General features: G+C 39.7%; 1 protein-coding gene across 9 annotated transcripts in view; it reads left to right on the top strand.

Moving 5' to 3' along the window:
* The window catches only part of FAM53A (family with sequence similarity 53 member A), a 70,786-nt gene that overhangs the window by 6,284 nt on the left and 38,732 nt on the right, over window positions 1–25,770 (top strand). For all 9 annotated transcript variants that reach the window (XM_027662692.1, XM_027662693.1, XM_027662698.1 and 6 more), the window contains exons 2-3: window positions 14,742–14,988; window positions 21,737–21,791. In XM_027662692.1, coding sequence (XP_027518493.1) covers window positions 14,911–14,988; window positions 21,737–21,791 — 133 coding nt within the window. In that variant the 5' untranslated portion in view covers window positions 14,742–14,910. The remainder of the gene's footprint in view (window positions 1–14,741; window positions 14,989–21,736; window positions 21,792–25,770) is intronic.

The following is a 25,770-nucleotide window of genomic DNA, read 5'->3' as shown; positions in this document are numbered from 1 at the left end:
AGCAGTGTCGGTGATGAGGAGATTGTGCTGGCACTGGAACATGTGCCAGCATGTCCCAGTGACAGCCTGTCACTTGGCCTGTTCACTTCCCAGGATGTATGGTGGTCTCCTTGAGCTTGGCTGCATATATGCTTGCTGACTTCATCATTTTCTTCCATTAGCACTCCATCCTGACCAGACCTTTCTGGTTCAATATTTGGATAAGAAATTGCTGAGCTCCTGCAGGGCGAGGTGGACTGTTGCTGCTCTTTTCATGTTTCACAAGTCAGAAGAATGTCATTTAATAAAGCAGACCAGGACCTGGATAAATACCTGCAGTACCAAACTATTGCAGAGGATGAAAAAGGGCAGTATTTTGTCTTTGGTTTATGCTTCTTAAGTGGCCTTTTTATGCCTGAGCTCTTAAGAGTTAATTCTTCTGTGCTTTAGTGACTTTAGCTTTTGCAGTTTAAATGTGAACACATGGCAGATTCTCTGTCTGTAACTAACAATCCTGCGTGTTTTAGTTTTTGGTTTGGACTATTTGGTTCGCAGGCAGCACTTCACATCCTCAGGAAGTCCTAACCAAGCCTAAGGCAATGGTTGTAAAAGCAAAAGGTGTGTGCATATGTTTGTGTGACAGTGCTTTGACACCACAGCGGTGAAAGCCATTACATCACCCTGCTGGGTTGTTAGGAGGCAAAGCACGCTCGGCTCTGGTCAGAAGGAAAATACAGCAGGATACTGCAATATCGTTGGAACTTGCATACTGCCACGGGAAACGATTGGAGTGGATTTATTTCTCTGTGAAGAAAGTATGAGGAAGGTGTTGATTTTTTTTTTTTTTTGGATAGTAAAATAAGCTGGATGTGCAAATCCTGACGTTTTAATTTGAAAAATCAGAAAAGTAACCTCTAGCTTGTTGAAACTAAACACACACCTTAGGAGGATAAGCAAAAACATTGTAGTGGCTTGAAATTGAGTTAGTAATTTAAATAAAAAAAAAAAAAGTAGGACTGCAAAATGTCTAGGCTGGGTGTGAGGCCCCTACCCCATGCTGGTATTGCACATTTAATGTGATTTATAACAGAGACTTGAGCAGCTCTTCTTTCTGCTCAGTCCAGTGCTTTGCTGTCCTCAGCATTAAAACTTGTTCTGAGTATGGAACCAGACATCTTCCTTACTGCAGGTCAGGCTCATTGCCTAATTCCCTGGGCATAAGGGACAGCTATTCTTTCCTCTGTGGTAAGTAATCTTTTAAAAATATTTGAACTGTCTTTTGCCATGTTCCTGTTTCCTTGCCTTGTGTCTTACCCTCCACCCTGCAGCCTTGTGATACTTTTGGCCTAAATAAAACTAGTGTATTCAGGTCTTCCTGAGAGTTCATGATTTTCAACTTTAATAATTTGTTTCCTTCTCTCAGGTTAGTTCACATCAGGCTTTGAGCATGGTGCTTGAAGCCCACGTTTGTACTACAGCTGAGGTTTTCCTGAGCTGAGTGGAGTAAAAAGACTGCTTCATGTGCCCTGGAGCTGATATTCCTGTTTATGCATCCCCATACATTTGACTTTCTTACACCAGCTTAACACTTGTTTCAAGGTCAGTCTGTTGATCCAGTCGAGCCCACAGCTTTCTTCTGAAGAATTTGCCTTCCTGTTTGTTCATTTAATCCTACCTGAGCACACCTCTCAGAACTCAGTTGTATCCTGTTACTTGCAGAACACTTTTTCAACTTGTAAGAGTTTTATATAGAATTTTAAGGCTGTCTTGCATTTCTTCCTGCCTTTCTCCTACTTGTAACAAGGCTGCTCTGCCAGCAGCAGATCATGGGAAGCACAGAAATGGAACTGAGCTGTATTTCTGTGTGGTGTGTCCTTCTGCTCATGAGTAGTAACTGCTCTCTGGGTATGGTTGTCCCCCAGGTATTCCATTCACTGTAGAGCCTTTGCTTACCTCCCAACAGCAGAAGTCTGTAAACCTTGAGTATGTGACCTCACATGTTCTCTCCTGTCTCTAAACCCTGTTACTCTGATGTCCAAGTGAACCAGGTGGGTTCTGAGCACCTCCTTGTTGCTTTTCAGTGCTCACAGAAGGTTCCCACGCTCCCCAGAGATTCTGTGGAATGTGGAGAACTGGAGACCAGTCACATGAATTTTGACCTTTTTCTGAAGGCAGGCATGGAATGAAGGCAGGCCTAACCTCAGAAACTGATATCCAGACTTTTCTTTTTGGAAAAAAAGCATGTCCTTTTCCTGTCTGTATTGAAATATATCACATAACACTCCAAATCTAGTACTTTGCCAATAATTTCAGGTGTTAGAGTGACTGAAGTCATCTGTGGCTAGGGTTCTTTTAAGCTCTCCATTCGTGAGATGAAATTGCTCTTACATTGCAAACTATATGTTGAAGGATAAGCTCTGCTACTTGGAACAACTTTTCTTCAGGGTATTTTTCTTGGATTTGTGTTTGCAAGCATTTGTTGACATCTCTCCAGGTGCAATTTTCTCTCTTTGAAATCTTAGTTCTCATATCATCTCCCCTGCTGAACTCGATTCACATAATGAATCTTTTGCTGCATGGAAATGGATTTCTCCAAGCCCTGTCTCCGTTGGGGTTGTTTGACACAGTTTTGTAAGTACTATTTGTTGTTACTTCTCCAGCACCTCTCACTGTACACTTGCAAGCTACTTTGCATCTCCACCATTCAGTAATTTCCTTAGACTTGCTCTAATCTTATGCCTTATATGTGGTTTCTGAATATGTAGCAGTTTATTCTCATCACACAGGTGTATTTGAGTGTAGTAAAAGTTCTGTTGTGCCTGGCTGCAAGATGGAATAGTGAATCTTCTAATCATCCATTCCAGTGTGTGCTCTGAGGAGATGGACATCTGTCCTTTGAAATCATGCTGCAGTGTTAAATTGAGCAGAAGTTTAGAAAGTCTAATAATCCTTCTCTAAAGATGTTGAATGTTTGCGAGCTGGGATTACCTCAGTGATCGCTTGGAACCCACAATATGTTGCCAAAAAAGTAAGGCAGCATCACCTGTTATTGAGAAGTAACAGGCAATGTGGATGGTGAAATGTGTATTGAGTGTACTTTAGGATGTTAATACTTGTTTTTAAGTATTAAGGGGGAGCTGTGTTCAGAAAAGCTCTTTTGGGAGTGGGTTAATACTTGGTTGTGGCAGGTTTTTCTGTTTTAAGTGTGATACTCAATTTTTAGTAATAGAGTTGGTTGCAAAATGCTACATGTCCTTGAGACTAAACTTTATAGTCCTGTTAAATACAGCCTTAACCTTTGGAACTGGTTTGGGGGGGGGACACCTTCCTTTCACCCTTTTCTCACTTGAGCACAAGCTGATCAAACAAAACTTAACCTGTTTCTGAATTCTAAACTAGTTATTGAACTAAGTGTTGAACTGAGCCAAACTGAAATGGAGTAAATGCCTGTGGCACCTGCAGAAAAGGCTGCAGCTGTCAAAAGCTTGTTTATCACTTCAGTACTTCTTGGGTTCAGGTGCTCAGCCAGTGACTTCCCCTGCTGCAGTGGTTTGTTTCAGATCTTCAATAGAAAAGATGTTACTGCTTCATGCAGACTGTAGTGTGCTTAACGTTTGCACATGTGAAGATGCCAGGAACCCAGATGTAATTTCAGAAGCTTGTTTTAGAGGAAATTTAGATAAAAGTACCCTTTTTGTCAACACTGAAAGATCATTTGAAAGATTTGAGTTTTCAGGTGAAGAACTGAAAGGACACTTGCATCTCTCACTGTTGACTTCATCAGATCTTAACTGTTTTGTCCTTCAACCTGGTTACCAAAGCTGATTTGTCAGAATGCTGTCATCTGCAAAGGCAACTGCCCAAGTGGGAGGACATGGATTTCCCTTCCAAACACTCATGATCCTGTCCTCTCTTGCACTGTTGCTGTCTGTGGATGTTGCATGCTGAGCTTGCCCAGTGACTTACCTGATGGCATTTAAAACTGCTACATTTCTGTCCTAGTCAGTGAAGATTAAAACTAAAGGCCTTCCTCAATGCTCATTTTTCACCTACCATTTTTATGCTCTAATAAAATAGTTATTTTGCCTTATACTGACTGAAGTGTGGTCCACAGTACTTGTGTACTGATTGGCACCTTGTACCTGGTTGCCTCCCATACAAGGGAATGGTTTTGCATTAAGGCTTCATAACCTGTCCTCCATTAGTAAACTCCTCTGTGATTTGGAGTTCTAGTAACTTCTATGAAACCACTTTTGCAAGTGAATCTTTCTTCAGAACTTGCTTGTTGAATTAATAAGTCATTCATTAAACATCTGATAATGCTGAGGTAGCTCACAGAGAAAATATTGAGCTTTTCCATCATGCAGAAGGTTGTCTTGCAGTATTTAATGAAAAAAATCATACTAATGTAGGTGGAACAGTTCACTGTTGGGTTTTTTCTGACCGAACATAGTTGTCTTCTCTTATATGGTGTAACTTTGTTTGCCTCATGTGATTTCTTGTAGTTGATGTAATTGTTACAAATACTTTTTCTAAATACCTACTGCAACGTGTACCCCTTAGTTTGTGTCTTGACTTGTAACACAACCTGTCCTGAATCCAGCTGTTCAGTGTGCTGCTGACAGCCGAATGCATAGTTAGAAAGTAGCTGTTTTGCTTTTGAAATGGTCTGGTGAACTAGTAAGAGGTGCATAGCTCAACTGAACTAATTTTTATTGAAGTACCTTAATATGTCTGGCAAGAGGGATGTCCCTGGTGACACTTAAAGTAATATCTGAAAGCACACACAGTATTGACATGTGTGCACTGCTTTTGTCTTTGAAATTTCCTTTGGTTATTTTAATGGACTTTAATTTGTGGTCTGCTCGTACTTGGGGCGTTTGTGGACTGTTACTGAGGGCTCATGTAGTTAAAGCAGTTTCTGTGTAGTACAGGTCTCTTCAGAGCCTTCAGCATTCAAAATCTCATGGTATGTGCGAAACAGAAGTTGGACACCAACAAATAATTAAGTTGATAGAAACTGTAGCTTTAGCAAAGTAAGGAGCAACAACAAGAAATTCTTCAAGGTACCATTCAGTTTTTGGAATTTGTGGTGTGATAGCTGAGACATTTTTCTTAAAGAAAAATTTTTGTTGCTTTCAAACTGTAGTGTTTTAAGCTTTGTTTTCTGAATTCTAATGGATTTGGTAACTAGATGGGAGTGGTAAAACTTGAGGTCTTTCAGTGTGTCAGCTCTCAAGGTGGTGTCTCCTGCCAGATGTACTCAGGTTTCTTCAGTAACAAATTACAGATGGTCAACCATGATAGAGAACAAGTTTGGGCCATGAGATGGAACTTGGTTGTCAGTTACACAGCATATTTCATATCTGTTCAATGCATTTCCATGTTCTTTCAACACAGATAATGTAGCACCAAACTTTAACTACTTTATGCAAGCTTGCTTAGAATTTTACTCTTGTATGAACTCTTCTTTGTGATTCACCTTCTCTATACTTCTGGGCTTTATATGAAAATATGTAAACAGTGTATTTGTCATACACTGTCATAAAAGGAGGATAGACACACATGTACTCATTCAGTACAGTTACACAATGATCTTCTGGAGAGTTACAATTTTGAGGCCAAGACAAACTTATCTTACACTGCTAAATTCAGCGTAGTACTTTGTCCTGAGAGGGAAATATTACTTATAGTATGAAGAATTAAGACAGTAAGGCTTGGAGTCGCTGTAAGCCTTGAGATGTATGGATATTTACAGAATACTGCTCAGCACTTGAGTTCTAAATTTAGTACTAGCTGCAGTTCACCAGCTGTACTATTTACTGAAAAATATTTGGACTGCCATAGGTTCCTCATTTTTAATTTCCATAGTTGTACACAAGCTAATGTAGGGAGACTTCCCTGGGTGCAGATTATATAGCTCATTAGATCCCTGAAATGCCATGAAGGAGCATCTAAACATAAGTGTTTTTCACCTGGCCTGAGGCCTCCAGCAAGAACATTTCACACTCGGGATCATAAAAACAAATGTACTAGCTGGGCTTTTTATTTTAAACAAGCCAACCAGATGTCTGAAACACTTCAGAATGAACCTGAAGGCAAACAGGAGGAGGTTTATTAGCTCTGTGTGTTTTGGGAGCAGGATGTATGGAAGAGATTTGTATAATCCCTCAGCTCCAAGCCCATAGGCCTTGGTAATAGGACAGGACTTCAGTGCTGATATTATTCCATTCTGTTATAGGGAAGCAGGATGTGCGTGGGGTAGTCATTGTTGTCACTACCATACAAGTTAAGGGTCAGTGCTATGTTTTTTTCAGGCCTGGGTATTTTTAAAGTATGCATATGTGCCTGTTATACTTCTTGTTTTTTAACAGCAAATACTGAGACAAGATACTTCTTATCTTTACTTTTTTCCTCTAGCTTGTCTAACTGATGGAGTGAAGGAAATATCTCAGTAGTAGGGCCAGTTAATCTTGATCTATTTTTTTATTCCCCAAGCCTTAGAGTAAAATAAAATCTCAAGGGTCTTGTATACTCTGGATCACTTGCTTTAGTAGGAGTGTACAAGGTTTAGACTGGTTTCTCCAAACACTATTATACTCAAACAGTAATAGTGTAAATTATTATTTGAGTCTGAATTTTGTATTTTACTGGAGGCTTTGTATACTATATAAATACTTCCATTGATTTTTAAATAGCATATTTATAAAAACAGTATGTGGAGGTGAAAATAATTTGTGTAGAACCTGAGCTCCAAGCTTTCAGTAATACCATAGACTGGAAGTTGCAGTAATACTCTCAAGTGGTGATCACCCACCAGGTTTTATTCTGAACTGCTCAGACAGGCAATAACTCTTGGTTTGAGTATCATATTCTTGAAATAATGACCATCAGCTCATTTAGTTCATAGTTACAGCAAAAACCAAGGGCTTGGTGTTCATGTGTAAAAGCCTCAGTTAGACCAGATTTTCTGTTCCTCAGCACTGTTTGTAGCCTTGGGCTTTCTGCAGTAATGCTGAGGTGGGGGAAGAGTCCAGAATGGTACATTGCAGGGAGATAACTGGTCACAGCCCAACGCTGATGGCTAATGCAAATGGAACTCCAAACAGAGGAGATGTAAATATTCTTGAGCAGAATTAATGAAATCCTTGCCTGTCGTTGTCGTGTAGATTATTTTAGGAAAGAGAACGTAAGTAACTTAAGCATCTTGGAACAGGATCTTTGTACAGCATCAGACACAAGGCACAGCCAGGCTCTTGTCCTGTCTGACAAAGATGTTTTAAAAAGTGCAGGATGACTTGTCTGTGATGTGAATATTAGGTAGTCTTCAGGTCTGAAAGACATGTTTAAGCCTGGGAGACTTTCTTACTGATATGAGTTGGCAATAATAAATGCTCTAACCTCTGGCTGGGTTGAGTTCTTAGGCCTAGTTTTCTGTAGTGATACATTACCTGCTTTAATTAGGTATGACCTGGAAAAAGTCCCTTGAGCTTACTTCACCACTTCTGTTGCTTTGAGAAATGTACCTTATAAACTGTGACAAAGGTTTAACATTCCCTATCTCAACCCTTTTTTCTCCTTTCTGGAAGCAGATTCTTCTCTTTGTTTAAATAAAACCCCAAACCACTGATAGTACTTTGCAAAGTAAAGGGTAGTATATTTAAACAGTTCATCATGTAATAGAGTAAAAAAATTTGTTTCGAATTCCAAGCTTATTAAATAATCTTTATTTTGTATGTGTTTCTCAGCAAAGCTGGGTGAATTTTGCATCTGAAGAGTGAGAAACAATACAATCCAAGGCAATACCGAAGTATTACCTTTAACCTGTTTCCAGCACATCATCCATCTGAATTTGCAAACTGGAAGCCAACAGCTGAGACCATCGTATTCTCTTTAATTTGCTTCTGGTACCTCTGCTTGCAGATTTTCTTCATCTCACACAGAAGGCTTTGAAAAAAGTCTGTTTCTTCAGTTGGAAAACTGAGTGCTGCTTTTTCCCTTTGAGTTGGAGGGATTTGCTGAAATATGTTGTGTTTTAAGTAAACTGAGGTCAGAAGGCTGTATGGGATAGTTGAGGCTTTCTTTCCTTCCTTCTCCTACGAGTTCTTGTATCTGAAACGTGGGAGATGGAGTAGAAATGAGTGTCTAGGATGCAGCCTAATTTTAGGAGCAGTTTATATTTTGTCGCAGCTGACTCAGTGACCAGTTGATGTTAGTGATGATGCTTTAGGGTCAAAACAGTGAAATTCTAGGCTCAGTAGTGGTTTTCTGCATTTCAGGCAGGTGGACTTAATATTTATTCTTACCTACCTCTAGAGGTATTAACAACCCAAATCCCAGTTTGTAACCTTAGAATGGTGAATTATAGTCCTGCCTTGCACAGTAAGTGAGGTATGTTCTTCAGCAGACAGCTTTGAGCTCTTGGAATTGCTTGTGCTTCCAGAGCCTGTGGAATATCTGAGAAACTTGACTCCAGTGGCTATCTGTTAATGTAAAGGATGCCTTCTAGCCTATTTTTCTTGTTCCTTTTTGCGGTTTTGTGCTGGGGTTGTGTCAACCTTAATCCAAGCTTGAACACCTCAAAATATTGAAGCTTCCTGCTAATAAAATCTGGCTTATGAGAACACTGCGTGGAGAAAGCAAAGAGGTTCTATAGCTGAAGAAATATCTCTTCGGTCCTTTTAAAGAAACTCTAAATTGTAAATGTAGGAACAGGCTTCTTTGGCTTTGTTCAGAGTTCTAGCATGTGTAGAGTGGGGTATTGAGCCTTTCCTTATTTTGTCACATAGGACTCTTCAGGGAAAAGAATTATGATTTAAACATAATTTGCTAGATGGTTGTGAAACAGTTTCTACAGAATACAGATTATACTCTTTGTCCCTCTTGACTAGAAACTGTTGTTCTAATACACTGTTTGGACACTTTTTGTAGAGAACCTCAGAAAATAAAGGGGTGCTAGTTAATTGCAATAGAGAGGATCCCTAAAGTATAACATGCTGGAAACTGCAGTGTCCCCCTCTAATACCTATCTCTAAAAACACTGATGCATAATTTTATAGCTGCAGGAAACTTTGCAATTAAAACTTTTTTTTTTTAATGATGTGGAATTTGGGAATGTTTGCAGAATAGCCACACTGCAAATTAGTGCTGAAAAGGATAGAGTCCAAATAATTCTCTTTAAATACCTGCTATCGAGAACCTTTCTGGGCTAAAAGTTAATAATAGACTTATGTTGTAAGGAATGCTTAGCCTCCCTGTGAACTTCTTAGCACTGTAGTAAATATGTATTTTTAGAAGTAGAATGTTCTCTTTCCTTTTGGAAGCTGGAATTTTGCATTGCAAGAAACTAGACATTCTGTAGCTTTTTTTTCAGATGGCATAAGGCATTAGCTTGGCAGTTTCTGTAAAGCTGGTCTTCCAACTTTGTGTTGCTTCAAGCATAACTGGGATGGGACAGACAATGCTCTGTTAAATCTTGATCAGTTTTGTGTGATGTTTCAATTTTGAAATGCTCCTTGGATGCTGCAGAAAGTGCCAGGAGGCAAAAAAATCACATTGTCTTTCATCTAGAGTCTAGTAGCAAAATCATCTAGATGTGGAGTTAGTACTGCTGGAGTGATTAGCTACTTTGGCTTGCTGAAGCAGAGATAATATTTTAAAGGACCTACTTATCCGAATTGGAATTTTGACTCTAGTTAATCCCTTTCTTCTGCTGGGAGCAGGCTAAGTGTTTCTGTATGGGGTTGTTGGTAATAAGGGTTCCATGTAACACTCAGAGCAAAGATAGGAGATAGTGTGAAGTAACAGAAAAGAGGGAGCAACCTTCTGTGTTCTCACAGGTAATTTTAGTACCATAGGCAGAAGAAGATGGGGTTGCAATTGTCAAGAAACACCTACATTTGTGTTATGGGGAAATCATCTAAAAATCTTGTGATCTCTTCTTTATCCAAGATGGAACTTCCAGAAACAGAGAAGAAATTGTTAGAAGCATTTCAAACAAATGTAAATTTTCCCATGGAGATGAGCTGTTGCTGGAACATTTTGTCCTGCAGGATGCAAGGAGGAGGAGGAGGAGTGGGTTGGAAATGAGTCTGGCTGCCTTACTTTCTTAGAGCCAAGAAGAGATTTTTGTATTGGCTTTTGTGTTCTTCATCAGGACTCTTCATCTCTTTGAAAGTAGGTTGTCAAATTGAATGAGCCTCTGACATCCTTTAATTGACTGGGAGGTTGGGTAATCCATATTTTTAGTAGTCTTCCCAAAAAAGACACCAGTGATGTCACTGAGAAGATACAGAATTCGTGACATGAGCACTTCTTTTCTATCTCCACTGTTAATTTTGGCAGAGATTTTACAAGTCATTACTACTTGTGGCTAAACTTTTAAAGAAATAAACCCTCTCTTCTTTAATAGTACTATAGAGATAGAATAATGAATCTTTACTTTTCTCAACCTTCAGAATGAATAGAACAGAACTTTTAAATCAGAGACAATGGTGATACTGATTCTATCACAGCTCATTGTCCAACTGTGAGGAATGTTAGTTTTGGCTTCCATTTAGAGTTTGATTTTTATATTCCATTTATTCCATTTCATTAGTCTACCTTTCAACCAATAAAAATAACTTCTTCCCCCTGCCTCACCTCTGCCCCCCAGCTTAAGAAGATCCTAGGAAGATTAAGTCTCTCCCAGGACAGAGACTGACTAACATCTTTTGTTGTGTATGTTTATCTTGGAGGTCTCAGCTTTCTCGCTGTTCTACCTAAGGGAATAGTGTTAAGGGAAAGATGGCCATAATCTTGTAGGACTTCATCCAACTTGGAGCTCCAAGGGCTATTGTTGTTACCTCAAGGCTTGGAGGATATCAGTGTTTGAACTTGCATGCCTGGCTCTGCTGCTGCCTGCAGAGGCTTGGTGACACAGAGATGTGTGCCTACAGGTTGCATGGACAGGAAGGCAGAACTGGAGCACGAGCACTCCAGCAGCACTTGGATGTTGGAGCACGAGGTCTGTGCCATGAGCCAGCTGAAACAAATGATAATTCAGCAGGATCCGTGGTGCCCTAACAGGGATGGTCAAATGGTTCATGTTACTGAAAATCCAGTTAGTTGGAAGTGCCGAGCAGTTTGAGCAGATTCAGCCTGATAAGCATAAAGTGCATGATAAGGAGAGACTGAAAAACGAAGTTGGCTGCCTTTAATCAGCTCTGGAAAAACAGTATGGTGGAAAAAGTACATAAAGCAAACAGTTTACTCTCTCTCTGGGTACATTAAATACATAGCACAGCAGAGGGTCTTGAAATAAACAAAACCCCCCAAAAAGATGAAAATACAATGAGGAACTTCTAGGAGGCAATAAGGGACAAAATGCTTGAAAATACATATTAATAAAGTTTTAAAATGATAACAACTTAGTGAAGCTAAGAATGCTTAACAACTCTTAAGCTTCTCTTGTCTCCTGGCAGCCAATATTAATTAGCAAAGATGAGGAAAGCAATTCCTGGTGGAGTACAAATATTTCAGTTAGAGTGAACCAGGATGTTGGTCAGTGAGTTGAGGTGCTGAGGCTGCAGAGGTGTTTTTTGGATCACTTTGAGCTGTTAAGTTTGACTAGTCAAAGGAGTATGAATTGTAAAAGGAAAATGGAAGCAAAACATGTTCAAACTATGCTTCAGGAGGAGATGTCTAATTCCTAATTATAGGAGAATCTGCCTGGCTCAGTGTAGGAAATGCTGATGTCAACTGGCTTTCTTGTGTGGCTTATTTCTTTTTTTTTTTCTCTGATGCTGTGGTTGGACAGGTACTTGGACAAGCAGTGTCAGCATCCCACAATGTACTCACACAGGCATTTGTGTCCAGTTCATGGCAAACCAGACTGGGGAACTGATCCAACTGGAAAGCAACCTTTCCCAGAAACAAAAGGAAGTGCTTTGGTTTTATCCAGCTATAAAAATTCCTTGATCTAGTTCTCTGTGATGAGCAGAAACACTTGTGCTGGCACACTGCTTTGGGCCACAAATAGCCAGGGAAGAAAATGTGTTGGCAGTTGTGATGGCAGCTGAGGTGTATCAGACTGCAGCCTAGAATGGATTTTGTTGGTAGGAGCATGTTGGTGACATTTCATCCCCTTAAACATTCATTGTGTCGTCATTAACAGGGGCTACCCAGTAGGAACAGATTTGTAGTGTGAAACAGTTAATACTGATGTACTGAACAAGCACATTCGAGGAAGATGAGGAAGGAATTCTCTTGCAAAGCCTGCTTCTGATCTGAACTAAAAGCCCTACTCACTCTTAGTGTTGTACTTCCTACTGAGAAATGGAATTTCTCTCTCATGAGGAGAGCAGTAGAAAGTGGGAGCAGGTAGATGAAGGCTTGTCTGGCTGACAGCACCTTTTCACCCCTGTGAACTTAAAAAAATATCTTAATACAGCATGTCTCCATTTCAAAAAGTATTGCTGGTAAGTGTGAGCTGCTAAAATGAAACTTTTTGGGGGGGGAATTTCCACATTGATTGTGTTTCAGAACTTACTGGGTTTCATGATGTCAGAAAGGGCCTGAGTGGCTGCAGCTCCCAAGTATTAACTTTCAGTAGGTGGTAGGTTTTACGAATGTGGGTAACTGTACAATTCAGCATGATTCTGAAAGTGCCATGCTTCAGTGGTCGCATTTGGTTTCCCTTTATCCTTTCATTCAATTGATTCCTTAACTAAAATCTAATATCATTCTGTCTAGTCTCTCCTTATTGTAGCTTGTATTAAGCTGACTTAAAATTTCAGGGAAATATTTGAAGATTAGAAGTACTAAGCAAAATATTAACGTAACATTATAGTTAACTGATTACAGATCAAAACCTTTTTCTCCAACCTGTGGTAGTTTTATTTAATTTGTTTTTTTCCTTGAGGAAAAAACCCTCTCACACAAATTCTTCTGTGGCCCATCCAAACAGAAGTAATTTAAACATTTTGCTCATCTTGTTCTTATTAGTAGCCTCTTACTTGTGGAAATACTCAACATGGATCTGAAAGTCTTTGCACCACTAAGGTCTTCAGCTTCAGTATGTTTTCAGTCTGTATAGGGACAATTTCTCACCCCCACTCGGCCTTTATTTTGACTTCTATTCTGGATTTCCAGATCTAGTTTAAGCTTCACCAGGTGTAAAAGGGACACAGCAGTGTTAGATTGTGCTACTCTAGATGCTGCTGTGTTCACATGCTTGCCCTTAAACTTGCTTAGCACTCCATGAACCACACTTGGCTTTGACAGGTGCTCATATGGAACAGTGTATATGCAACTTTGATGGTTTTTAATATTTGACTTGATGTAATTTCAGAAGATGTGGTAAATATATCAAGTTGTGTGCTTCCCTGAAAGACAGGACACATCCAGTAAAAACAGACCAGTTGAAGTTTCAGCTATCTGGGTGGCATTATTTGTGGTGAAAAAGTGCTTCTAAGCATCCTATCTTATAGCACACACATAAAAGTAGATACCAGAATGAGGCCAAAAGATGGGCAGAAGTTGTGTTTGTGGGGCAGCTTTCAGGCTAAGGGGGGGGCAGTATGTGGTAGACTGCTGTGAAGGTGAAATAGTGTATGGTTAGCATATGAAAATCATATTTGAGGATGTACTCAGAGGAAACAGGTTTAAAAGATAATCTAACATCACCATTAATAATATTAATATCTTAGTTTTAAATGGGTTTAACTTGGCTCATGGCCTCAAGTAGCTTTTTTCTTTGCTACTACTGGTTATTTAAATAGCTGGTAAGTAGCAGTTTGGAAGAGGCAATATTTTATGGAAACATTAATTGAAAATTATTATTTTCTGCTATTCTTTTTTTACTGTGGACATTAAAAACTAGCAAATGGAAGTAAAACTTAAGGTCCTAGCAGCATCAGTGTTCCTTCCCCATGCCTCATGTTGCTTTGTTTAAATTTGGAAATACCTCTGTGTGGATCTCTTCCCTCTTTTTATTCCATAAGTGGTCACTGAATATGCTTGACCAAACTAAATCATAAGCAAGAATGGTTAATGCAGTTCACTACAGAGAGGGGAAGAAAATATGTGGGGGATGTTTAGGATAAAAAGAGGCAGCTGGTGAACCAAATGCTTTTGATTTAGATGACTGCTCACAGAATAAAGATATCTAAGTTGTTGTCTGTGATACTTTTATGTGCATGGGAATCTGTCCTGCTTATCAGTGTAAGTAAGATCTGGTGTTTGCTGACAGGTAACAATTATGTAACCTTAAAAAAAAAAAAAAGGCAGAGGAATACATTAAAAGAAGTTGTTGGAGCTACCAAGTGCTCCACTTTTCTTTTTAGGGAGTGATGAAATAATGTGGTAGAATGTCTTGAAATGGTTAAACGTGCAGAACAGCGTGGTGGGTATGTGTGTATTTTGTCTGCTATTCCAGAATACTTGACTAGTTTAAATGAGGGAAAGCTGAAGTCTTCCTTCTGCCTTGGATCAAAATCCTATGTAGAATTGGTTTAATAGTAGGAAACAGCGAAATAATACCCTGATCTTTACTATGTATGAATCTCATCTCCTTTCTGAAGTTGTAATCATTGAAACCTCAATAGGAGTATTCTTTCATGAGTGGAGACATGTAATCTGAATTGCCAGGTGTTGGCACTGGTCACAGAGGGATATATTTACATGAAGGCATGGTCCAAATAAGAGTTATGTTATTGCAATATTAACTACAATGTACACAAGAATTTTTCTGACTTTTTCCTTTTTCTACTCCAATTTTACAGGAAATCAGACATGATCCACTGACAGCATTTGGAAATAAACTTTGGCAGTAAGATGGAAGCATAAATCTCAAGACTTTAGACCAAAACAGAAATGGCTCATGAGTATTGAAAGAAGAGACTGAAGAGCCTCCAACACTTCTGTGTGAGCAGTGGAAAAGGAACAACTACCATGGTAACACTAATAACTGAAAAGCTGCAGAACCAGAGCTTGGATGATCTGACCTGTAAAACATACAATATTAATCTGGTAAGGATCTACTAAAAAAAACATGTCACTCAGAACTACAAAATGAATTCAAGAATGTAGATCAGCCAGAATTCAGCTATTTAAGTTAGGACTGGTTTGCTAAGTGGGGTGAGAGTTGTAAGCAGGGGGAAAAAGTAAAATTTAAGTGAATGGTCCCTTCTTGAAGTGATGCTTCCTTATTGTAATGACCTTTTTAACCTTACTGCTTCAATTTAAATAGTGAAAAGACGGTTCTCTTAATGAAATAGTGTTCTAATGACTGAAAAGAATTATCAGATCTTAGGATTTCTTTTTTACAAAAAACACAAGTACTTGTATGGGTTGAAGTTTTCTTCATTTCATATAACCAAGTGCTTGATATCTTTGTATCTGACAACAGTATTTACAAAAATCCCTGACTGCCACATAGTTAACTATCAGCATTGGGAAAAAGGAGAACAGGTCATCAAATAAAAACAGTTCAATTATAAAAGTCAGGCCACTGTCAGACTGTTCTTTGATGCTAGTAGAGCAGATCATTGCTCTATCAGTGTCTCAGAGGCCTGGTGCTCTGAAAAATTCTGTAATGTTTATAGTGTTATTTTCTGCTGGTTTAATCTCTGGACCCATGATGTAGTTCAAGCATGTTATTCAGACACTAAGGAATCTATTCCTTTGTGAATGAAATACTATCTACTCCTGAGTATGCAATGCAGAACAGTCTCTCATCAATGCCTGAGGACCCTGAGACCATATTCTATATGTAATGTAGAATAGCTTTGTTTTACTGTCTTTAATTGCAGTGGCACCCTTCTCTAGGTCAAACCTGAAGGTTCCAATGGGGCACGAAAAAAAAAATAATTTGACTAAAAGTCTAAGTATTGTTCAACTCTAGTTCTGTTACTTTTTAAAATAATAATGCAGACATTGGACCTGGAACATGTCAGTTACTTTTACAGTAAGATTCTGCCTCTGTTGTAACTTGTATTTAAAAAGTGAACTTCTTCCTTATTTCATGAGCACAAAGCAGGTGAAGCATATCTTGAATGAGGTGGAGTTTGTGCACAAACACCTGCAATTCTCATGTATCCAATACTTTGTCCAGTAAGGATATCTAATAGTAGTCCTCAGTCAGGTGGTTTTATTTTCAAATAAAACCATTCAGGTCCATTCAGAGTTCCTCTAATAATTGCTTTTACTTTTTTCTTCGTCTTAAATACGTGCTATCCTTGAAAGGCAGATTTAAGGTCTTGGAAGGATGTTACCCCTCAGAAGTGCTTACTTACTCAACTGGCAGTTATTTTGTCTAGTTTGATGAAGTGCTTGGGATTTGTAGGAGGGTCTGCTGTATCTGTGAACTGGCAAAGTCATCGTTTGTAATTAAAGTCTGGGCCTAAGTGTGAGCCAACTGTAACCAGTAGCAGTGTTTGTAACTAAACATCTAGTGGCATCCTGTAATTTCTAATTTTTGAGGTCCTAAAGGTTGCATAAATTTGGAAACTGAACTGTCTTTTTGCTGATAGTTACTGTAGGTTTTGGACCAGAGACCTCTAAGAGGTACAGAAGGATGTATTACTGCTTTTGCACTGTGTGGAGTCTGTACCAGGAGTATGTTCTGTAATGTGTTGTAGGTTGGTTTTGTTTTATTCCTGTCCTTATCTGTACTTACAATAAAGCATGAAAAAGAACAAGTGGAGCGGAAAATGGCACATGATGTCTCATCAGTTGTTTCCTCCTCACCCTTCTCCTGCTCCTCTCCTCCTTTTATCTGTCAACTAATTGGTTTTGTAAGTGCTTTATTTCTTAGAGAAAATGGGTTCTGGGGCCAGGAACAGGTTCTGTTTGTACACAATGGCACCCTGAAAAAGTGTGGAAATTGCGTAGTGAGGTGTGGGAATAGTGAAGCAACTGTGAATTAAAGCGTGCAACTAGGTTGCTCCCTACTGAAAAGAATTCCTGGGAGCAAATGATGGCTTCCTGACTAAAATGCAAACCTAAGAGGGTAAAAAGTATCACTGGTAAAGACAATTGCTACATTTTAATAAGAGAAAACGACTACTAGTGGGGGGTCTAGTATCAGTGCTAGCACATTTAGTCTTTTTGGCAAGAAGTTCAGGTCAATGCTGTAGTTTCTTCTAATAGCAGCAGCAATTCAGAGCAATTCTGAAATGATCTTGCTGCACCTTCTGTTCCTTGTGCTGGCACCAAGTTTTGTGGCATCATGTGGTGAACAAACATTGTGAGCTGGTCGAGGATTAAGACTAACTTTTCTTGCCTGGGTCAATGTTGTTAACCCTTATCAGTTTCCTGATACCTTTTGCAGTGCATCTGCACGAGTTACCGTCTTGGCACAGGGAGATAAAATAGCTGGGGAAAAGCTATTCTGTAATACAGCTCATGAATGAGGGTTATAAAAGGAAAAAAAGAATAGTGCTTTCAAAGCTGTTTGCTGTCCAGCCAAACTGGGCATAAAGACAACATGTATAGGCCATAGTACACTTTTTTTTCATTTGTATAAGCTCTATGATGACAAAGTACCTTTCTTTTATGTTGTAAAATACTGGCTGTAGCTTTTTACTGCTCTGTTAAATGACATGCTAATTTTCCAAGGTTGTATAACTCATGTAATTTAGCCAGTTCATGCTCAGTTATGTTGTATAGCCTTGTCCTGCACCTGCCTTCAGAAAGAAACCCAAATGATTGAGTGTCCTGCTGTAGAAGTAGGAAGGCTGTTCCAAGCTTTTATCTCAAGTGAGTACTGTAGCTGACAAAGTAAAGTCATGTCCCTGGTTGCTCAACTCTACCTTGCAACAGTGAGAAGTTCTGCAAGCACATTGTGGCTTTCGTGGGTTGACAGCAGGATTAAATCAAATAGTTGGTTTCTATTCCCCTGAACACAGATCTCTTAAATCAAAAGTCTTGAGGATTTTTCTGTACATTCTGACTAAACTTGTCCCTTTTGGTATTTGAGTTGGTTTGTGAAGTAACAGCATGTGAGCAGTAACACTTCAGGGTGTGGTATTAAGAAGGAAATGTGAAGATCTCCAGACAAGCATTTGTGAAAGGAAGAGTTTCTACTGTAAAACCCTTCAGTACATGCGGGTTATCGTTGTTTTTAATTTTTGAATCTTAGTTGTGTTGAAAGACTTAGAATTGGGCTGACTTCCTTGGATGGAAAGCCACTGGCCCAAAGACTTGACTTAATCACTTCTTCACATCCTGAGAAAGGGTCAAATGTTCCTCCTCACTCCTGCCTAGGTAGTTGTCTTTGAAGGATATTTGGTAGAGAGATGGAAGTCTGGCATGACCTATTTAAACCAAGTCTCATCTGTGTAGTGGTGGTTAAATTAGTACTTGAGTGATAAACACTGACATTCCTGTGGTTTGGAAAGAGTGCTGATAAATTGGAATAACTCAGATACACTTGTAAACTTGAGAAAACTGTCTTGAAATTAAAACCATTAATTTTAAAATTATGAAGTCGTCATTCTGAGGATAATGAGGAGGATAGCACAGGCTGTGAAGTTGTTAATGTAGTAGATTGGAGTGTAGAAGAATAGCCAGAATTATTTTTGTTGCAGTTGGCTTCTGTGAGCAAAGAACACTTTCTAAATTAGTGATGGAAATTATAATTCGTTGTCAGCCTCACTTGCATGGCTCTGCCACTTACTCAGTTCAGACTAGGTGTCTTTTGGAGTGAATATTTTAACGAAAGAACAGCTGCTAAGACTCACTAAACCAACTGAAACTTGCAGCACTGTCCTAAATGTTGTACCACGCATTTCCTTTCCTTTTGAGCATAGTCTCTCCATCTGCACAAAAAAGGTTCTATTTGTGAACAAGCATTGCAAAATAGATGCACTTTTTAATCATGAAGGGAATAATTCCAACCTCAGGTGAAAATTGTTGTTTTACTGTTTTGTGTGTCTATCTTAGAATCTGCCTTTTTTGCCCTAGGAAATTCTCAAGAGGCAGGAGATCTTGGTGGGTGTTTTAATATCTATTCAAAAAGCAGTAGTTGGAAGATGAATGTGTTTCCTCTTCAGGAAACTGACCTTCTTGAATAATTTGGCCTTATTCTAAGGAAGATTTCCTTCACAAAGAGGGCAGCAGACTTCCTTGTCAAGGTTCTCAGCAACTGCGGTCTCTTTTCAGTCATAGTCATAAAAAAAAGCCCTTCATTGAGGAAGTTTCAGGTAGATCATAACACAGAGGGAATGAATGGGGGAGGGTAGAGCATGGCCAGCCCGGGAGAGCTGATAAACTGGTTCAGTGCCCTGTTACAGTAATATCTAGTGGGACTTGTGCCATGTGCTGTATAGATAAAAAGATCCCCCCTCCCATAAAGAATTTACAGCCTGATAGTCTACTCAAGTTTGGACTTCCAGACATCATTAAAATACACCAGCAGACAGTGTTTCCAAGTATTTTAGTTTCAGTTATAGAAAGCCAAGTATATATTGTAAAGTAGGTTTGTTATTTATTATGCCCTTAGTCACTCACCCCTTATTTCAGTGCCTTGAGCTTTTACTGGAAATGGTGCATCTTTGTTTTCCTTTTTCAGCATGTGATGTCACATGTGACGTTCTTAAGGTTTTTGGTCTGAATCTTCAGCGAAGAGCTTTTTGGTAGCTTAGCAAGATTCTGTGTAAGTGATCACTTACGAGACAAGTTGCAGAGGAAATGCATCTGGTCTGTCATAGACCTGAGCACTGACTTCAGTAAAAGCTGATCAGAAATAGCTCCAAGGGCGTGGTTGCTGTCTGTGTTAGAGAACATTGCAGTTCTCTGGAGTACAGATAGTCTCTGTGTGTGATCCCACTTTTTCCATGTTCCCCTCGAAAAATGCTTTCAGTGCTTCACAGCTGTCAAAGATACAGCAGTTTAGTCTCTACCAGATGGACAAGGCTTTTTAAGGTGGTTAAAGTGCAGGGAGTCAAACAACTTGGACATTGGTGAAGAGAACCTTGTTAAAAATGCATTTGACTGAAAACTATTTGTGAAAACTAAATATCAATCTAATAATTGTCACTCAGGATTGTCCTTGAGGTTGTGTTCCTTCTGAGCATTGAATATCTTGGCCTGTGTACATAAATAATCTCTTAAACATCCCTAATTATTATGCTAATGTTAAGTCATCTTACTGCCATTTTCCATGTGTTTCAAGATAAATTAACTATAAAACTTTTTGACGCAGAATTTTGTTCCAAAACCATCTTTTCCTTAGCTACCATTTGAGAGTTGAATAGGTTGGTATTGCCTTCCATTTGGGGAAAGCTTGAGGGGAGGAATTGGCTGAAAAACCTGAAGTCACTTAATTTGTGTGCTTCCCCTTTAGGGACAGCTGAAATGTTACTACTACTGTTACTCCTGTGTTCCGTGTGAAGCCTTGGTAGCTGATTAGAGTAAACAATTGATACTGATTTTTTTTTAAAAATGTGGATACTATATACCTGAAAGGTTGCAGACTCTAAATGGTTTGAATAGGTCTAATTATCAGCAAATCCAATGGACATTCAAACTTGGGGTTCTGCTGTTTACTTAAAGTAGCTGCTTTGGAGGGAAGCTATAAATGCATCTACAGAGGCAAATGTCAAGTAGAAATGAAATGGCTTGTCTCATGCAGACACTGATAAAAAATAAGGTTAAAGAACTGATTGCTGCCCTGTCCTTTCATCTGTTCCCCGTTGTTTCCTACCTCTAAAACAATAACACCACAGCTTAGCGTTTCTCTTGTGTGGGGCTCAAAGATATAAAGTTGTCACTAGCACTGTGTGCTGCTGTACAGCAAAATAAAAAAAAAAAAAGCTTTGTAGCCCAAGGATGTTTGTTTAAAAATTGACTTTGTATCTGGAAAGGAAGTGTACGTACAATGCTATCTTCTTTGGCTATACACAAGGAACAATGTTCACATAAAGCGTGTTGCTCTTTTTTAGAGCAATCTTCCTCTCCATCCTGAGGTGGTGGTGGGGGAGTGAATAATGACCCTTGGGCTGATGGAGCCATGAGCCATTTATTTATAGCTCCTTTATAGGAGGCTGGCTGGCAAGCTCTACGCTTTGTCTGAGAAATCTAGACCATTAAGAATGCCTTTGTAGCAATATTTTCTAGGTAGAATTAGTGAAGAAAATGGAAAACATTCTGCATACAAACTTAATTTGTCCTACTGTGCAAAGAGATGTTTTTGCGGATAGGAAAGATTTTTTCCAATGTCTTTACTACCTCGAAGAAATAAGAGAACACTTTGCTACATTGATTATAAAAAAAATGTAAAATACTAGCAAAACCTGATTGGAACAGTGTTCATGGTGGTGAACCTCAAGAGCTTGTATATTTAATTTAGATAAAACTATTCCTGTCTCTTAGTTGAAGATGAAGTGTTTTTTGCCTTCTAGCCTTAAGATTGAAAATGGAAACCCAACTGCCAGATTGTAATTTCCTCTCCACTGAAATGAGAATTAGATCAAAGCTCTTTCATTAAGGATGAATTATCGTTCTTAATTTTCCAGTTTATTCACATGAGCTAATGTTGCAACTCTTGAAACAGTTTGATACTTAGCAATATATCAGAAAACATTACAAATAATTACATACCAGAGGCTTTATTTATAAAGATCAGCTGTTTGGGAATTTCTTCAAGATATGCTGCATACCCCCATTCTTTTAAAGGCATTAAGTGCACATATAGGGAAACTGAAAACTGCATGCAGTTTCCTTGAAATGAATGCTGACTCTTTCTACATTTAAAACTTTTTTTCTCTGATTTCAGTACTCATCTGAGAAGCTGAACAAAAGTGGCAGCTTGTTCCCTTTCGAAATCAATGGTAAGTTCTTCAGAAACCTTAGCTGTGTTTTACTGAGGTAATTGGTATAGCAAGCAGCCTTTCTTTTGTAAATCAGGTGAGGGGGATGGAGCATGCTGCTGTAGAGCCTGCTGGTTTAAGCTGGTCTTTGAACAATACTGGGAATAGCTGGTTGTTAGTTTTGTACTTGTGATCTGCTTTGCATAGTAAAAGCCCTTGTAACACTTCTTTTTTTGTTCAATATCTGCTCTGGTGTACAGAAGCACAGTAATGCTGTTTTTCATGTTAAACATCTCTTCGGGTTCCTCAGCTAGTAAAAGTCTTTTATGTACCTTCTTACAGTCTTTGCCACATAGAATATCCAGCATGATGCAAAATACAAGTTGAAGCCCAGTGCCCTTATACAAGTGTCATTTCCTTTTATTCCCCCTGGGTCCTATTAGAATAAGAGTGAGTTTTATCTAGCAAAACCAAAAATTTTACTTATTGATATGTAAAGTTGGTACTGCTTTAAGAGATGGACTTGAAATTTTGCATATCCTGTTTTCCTTAAGCATGGAGGATTTTTATTTGCTCGGTGGGACTCCCCATAAAATGTGAATCTTGGTTCGTGTGGAGTTTCAAAGGCAAATGGTGTTTTGTCTTAAATAGCATTGCCAACTAGGCAGGTATCCTGGTGGGAGCCTGTTACAGACCACCCAACCGGGATGAAGAGGCAGACAAAATACTCTGCAAGCAGCTGGGAGAAGTCTCACAATCACTAGCCCTTGCTGTCATGGGGGACTTCAACTTACCAGATGTCTGCTGGGAATACAATACAGCAGAGAGGAAACAGTCTAGGAGGTTCCGGGGGTGTGTGGAAGAGAACTTCCTGACACAGCTGGTGAGTGAGCCAGCCAGGGGAGATACCCTGCTGCATGTGCTGGTTGTGAACAGAGAAGGACTGGTGGGTGATGTGCTCAGAGGCCGCCTTGGACATAGCAATTAGGGGGTTTGATGCTTGGAGAAGTGTGAGGAAGGGGATCAGGAGAACTGCCGCCTTGAACTTCTGGAGGGCAGACTTTGGCCTGTTATGTGGTTGGTTGACAGGGTCCTTTGGGAGGCAGTCATGAAGGACAGAGGAGTCAGGAAGGCTGGATGTGCTTTAAGAAGGGAATCCTAAAGGTACAGGAGCAGGCTGTTCCCATATGCTGAAAGATGAACCAGTGGGGAAGAAGACTGGTCTGATTGAACAGAGCTTTGGCTGGAACTTGAGTTAAAGAGGAGAGCTGACATTTGGAGGAAGGGGGAGGCAACTCAAGAGGACTTACAGGGATGTTGTGAGGTTATGCTGGGAGAAAATTGGAAGGGCCAGCATCCAAAAAGAACTTAATCTGACTACTGCCAAAAAGCCCAATTAAAAATTGTTTCTATAAATGCATCAGCAACAAAAGGAAGGCTGAAGAGAGTCTCTATCCTTTACTGGATGCAGGGAGAAATATAGGAACAAAGGAGGAGGACAAGGCTGAGATACTTAATGCCCTCTTTCCTACAGTCTTTAATAGTAAGACCAGTTCTCTGGGTACCTGTCCCCTCAGCTGGAAGAGAGGGATGGGGAGCAGAATGAAGCCCCCACAATCCAAGGGGAAATGGTTGATGTGCTACACCACTGAGACACACATAAGTCTATGGGACTGGGTGGGATCCCTCCAGGAGTACTGAGGGAGCTGGTGGAAGTGCTCACTGAGCGACTTTCCATCACTTACCAGCAGTCCTGACTCACTGGAAGGGTTCCAGGTGAGTGGAGGTTGGCAAATAAGACACCCATCTGCATGAATGGCCTGAAGGAGGAACTGGGGAACTACAGGCCCAGCCACCATGGCTTTATGAAAGGCAGGGCCTGTTTGACCAACCTGGTTTTCTTGTATAACAAGGTGACCTGTGTGGTGGATGAGGGAAGGGCTGTCGATGTTGTCCACCTGGACCTTAGGAAAGCATTTGACACAGCCTCCCACATTTTTCTGGAAAAACTGGCTGTTCATGGCTTGGATGGGTACACTGTTCACTGGGTGGAAAACTGGATGGATGACCAGGCCCAGAGAGTGGTGGGGAGTGGAATTGCATCCAGCTGGTGGCCAGTCACCAGTGGTGTCTCTCAGGGCACAGTGGCTGGTTCTGTTTAGTATCTTTATCAGTTATCTGGATGAGGGGATTGAGGGCACAAGTTTGTGCTCTGGAGAACAAATCCTATGAGGAGCAGCTGAGGGAGCTGGGGCTGGAGAAAAGGAGGCTCAGGGGAGACCTTATTTGTCTCTACAACTCCCTGATGGGAGGTTGTAGCCAAGTGGGGGTCAACCTCTTCTCCCAGGTAACAAGTGATAGGATAAGAGGAAATGGCCTCAAGTTGCGCCGGTGGGGTTTAGATTGGATATTATGAAAAATTTCTTCACCAAAAGGGTTTTCAAGCACTGGAACAGGCTGCCCAGGGCAGTGATGGAGTCACTATCCCTGGAGGTACTTCAAAGATGTGTAGGTGTGGTGCTTGGGGACATGATTTAGTGGTGGACTTGGCGGTGTGAGGTTAGTGGTTTTACTCTGATCTTAGATCTTTTCTAGTCTAAATGATTAGGTGTTTCTACCACATAAACAATTAAAACACAGGTGCATCTCTTGACTTGTTTTTTTTTTTTACAGTAAACTTTAAACCAGCCTCCTGGCCTGGGAGAAAGCTTCCTAAGTATTTTTAAAGATCAGGCCAGTCCAAGCTAGGAAATTGTCCTACAGTAGATGCTAGGAGTTTCAAACATTAGCTGGATCCCATTGTGTTGGCTGTTTTACTTGCATTGAATTATGGATGGTCCCTGCCTTGAAGAGCTTACATGCTTAAGGCAAAGCACAGTATGTGGTTGTACCCATCTGAAAGAATAGAGGAGGAAGGACAGAGGAATTCTAATAAAACATGTTTGAATAGGCCAGCTGTCTGCACAGTTAAATGATTTTGAGACAATAGGGTGTTCTTTAAATAAGATCCAAATAAACAGGATAATCCATGACATACTTTGGGCATGGAACATGTACAACTATTTGAGCTTGCAACTTTTAAAGCTACTCAGCAAATCTTTTATCTGTTAACCACTCTAAAACTTAGTTTAGACAGTCAACCCTAAGAATATACTAGTATTTAATGTTTAGGCTGTATCTAGGTTCTTAAAATAGGCGTATGGGAAAAACCTGCTATTTTAAATATTCTTTCTTTAAAGCTAGGGTAAGTGAAACTTACTTGGCTAATTGGTTTAAATTAGCAAATTTTCTAACCAAGCATGAAGCACTGTTAGCTGGCCAACAGTTTTGCTGCTTTTCAATTTGCAAATCCAAAGTCTGCTGTAGTTCTTCTTACACTTCATTGTATAATGTGGAGGAACAGCTGTAAAATGTGCAGAATGTTCTCAAAGAGACGCTTCACAAAAGAGTGAGAGGCTGCACTGGCAGACTGCTTTTAACCCAGCATTGCCACTTCAGATGAGAAGTTGTGCACTATGTCTGCATTCACAGTAAAACTTGCAGGAGGTTCTTAAGGGATACTCATTTTATGCATTAAATTAAGATATTTTTTTTTTTGCTTATATCCAAAGTGTAGTGGGGGGGGGAAGGCAACGATCTGATTTAACTTTTAAACTGTTTCTAATTTAAAGCTTTTCACACCACAGAATTTGAATACTCTTTGCAAGTTTTCTTTGGTAAGGTGTTCTTAATAGAAAAGCTTAACAGCCAAATAAAGGACAGCAGTTTGAAGAGATTACCCTGCTCTTGCATTAAAAAAATAAGAATAAAAATTCCCTGGTGGGTTCTCACATTACTTGTTAATCCCTTTTGGTTGTACCTGAGGTTGTTCACTGTTACATGTTTTAACTGTGGTATGTGAAATGCACTAGGAAACTGTCCCTGTTGTTCTCTGAGAAACACGGTACTGTAATGGTTCATTATACAGAGAGAAGTATTAACAAGGTGCATACATTGGAAT

This window comes from Corapipo altera, unplaced genomic scaffold (assembly GCF_003945725.1).
Source record: "Corapipo altera isolate COAL_440 unplaced genomic scaffold, ASM394572v1 95, whole genome shotgun sequence".
NCBI classification, from domain to species: domain Eukaryota; kingdom Metazoa; phylum Chordata; class Aves; order Passeriformes; family Pipridae; genus Corapipo; species Corapipo altera.
The sequence above is the reverse complement of the archived record's forward strand: the minus strand, read 5'-3'. Positions and strand labels throughout refer to the sequence as shown.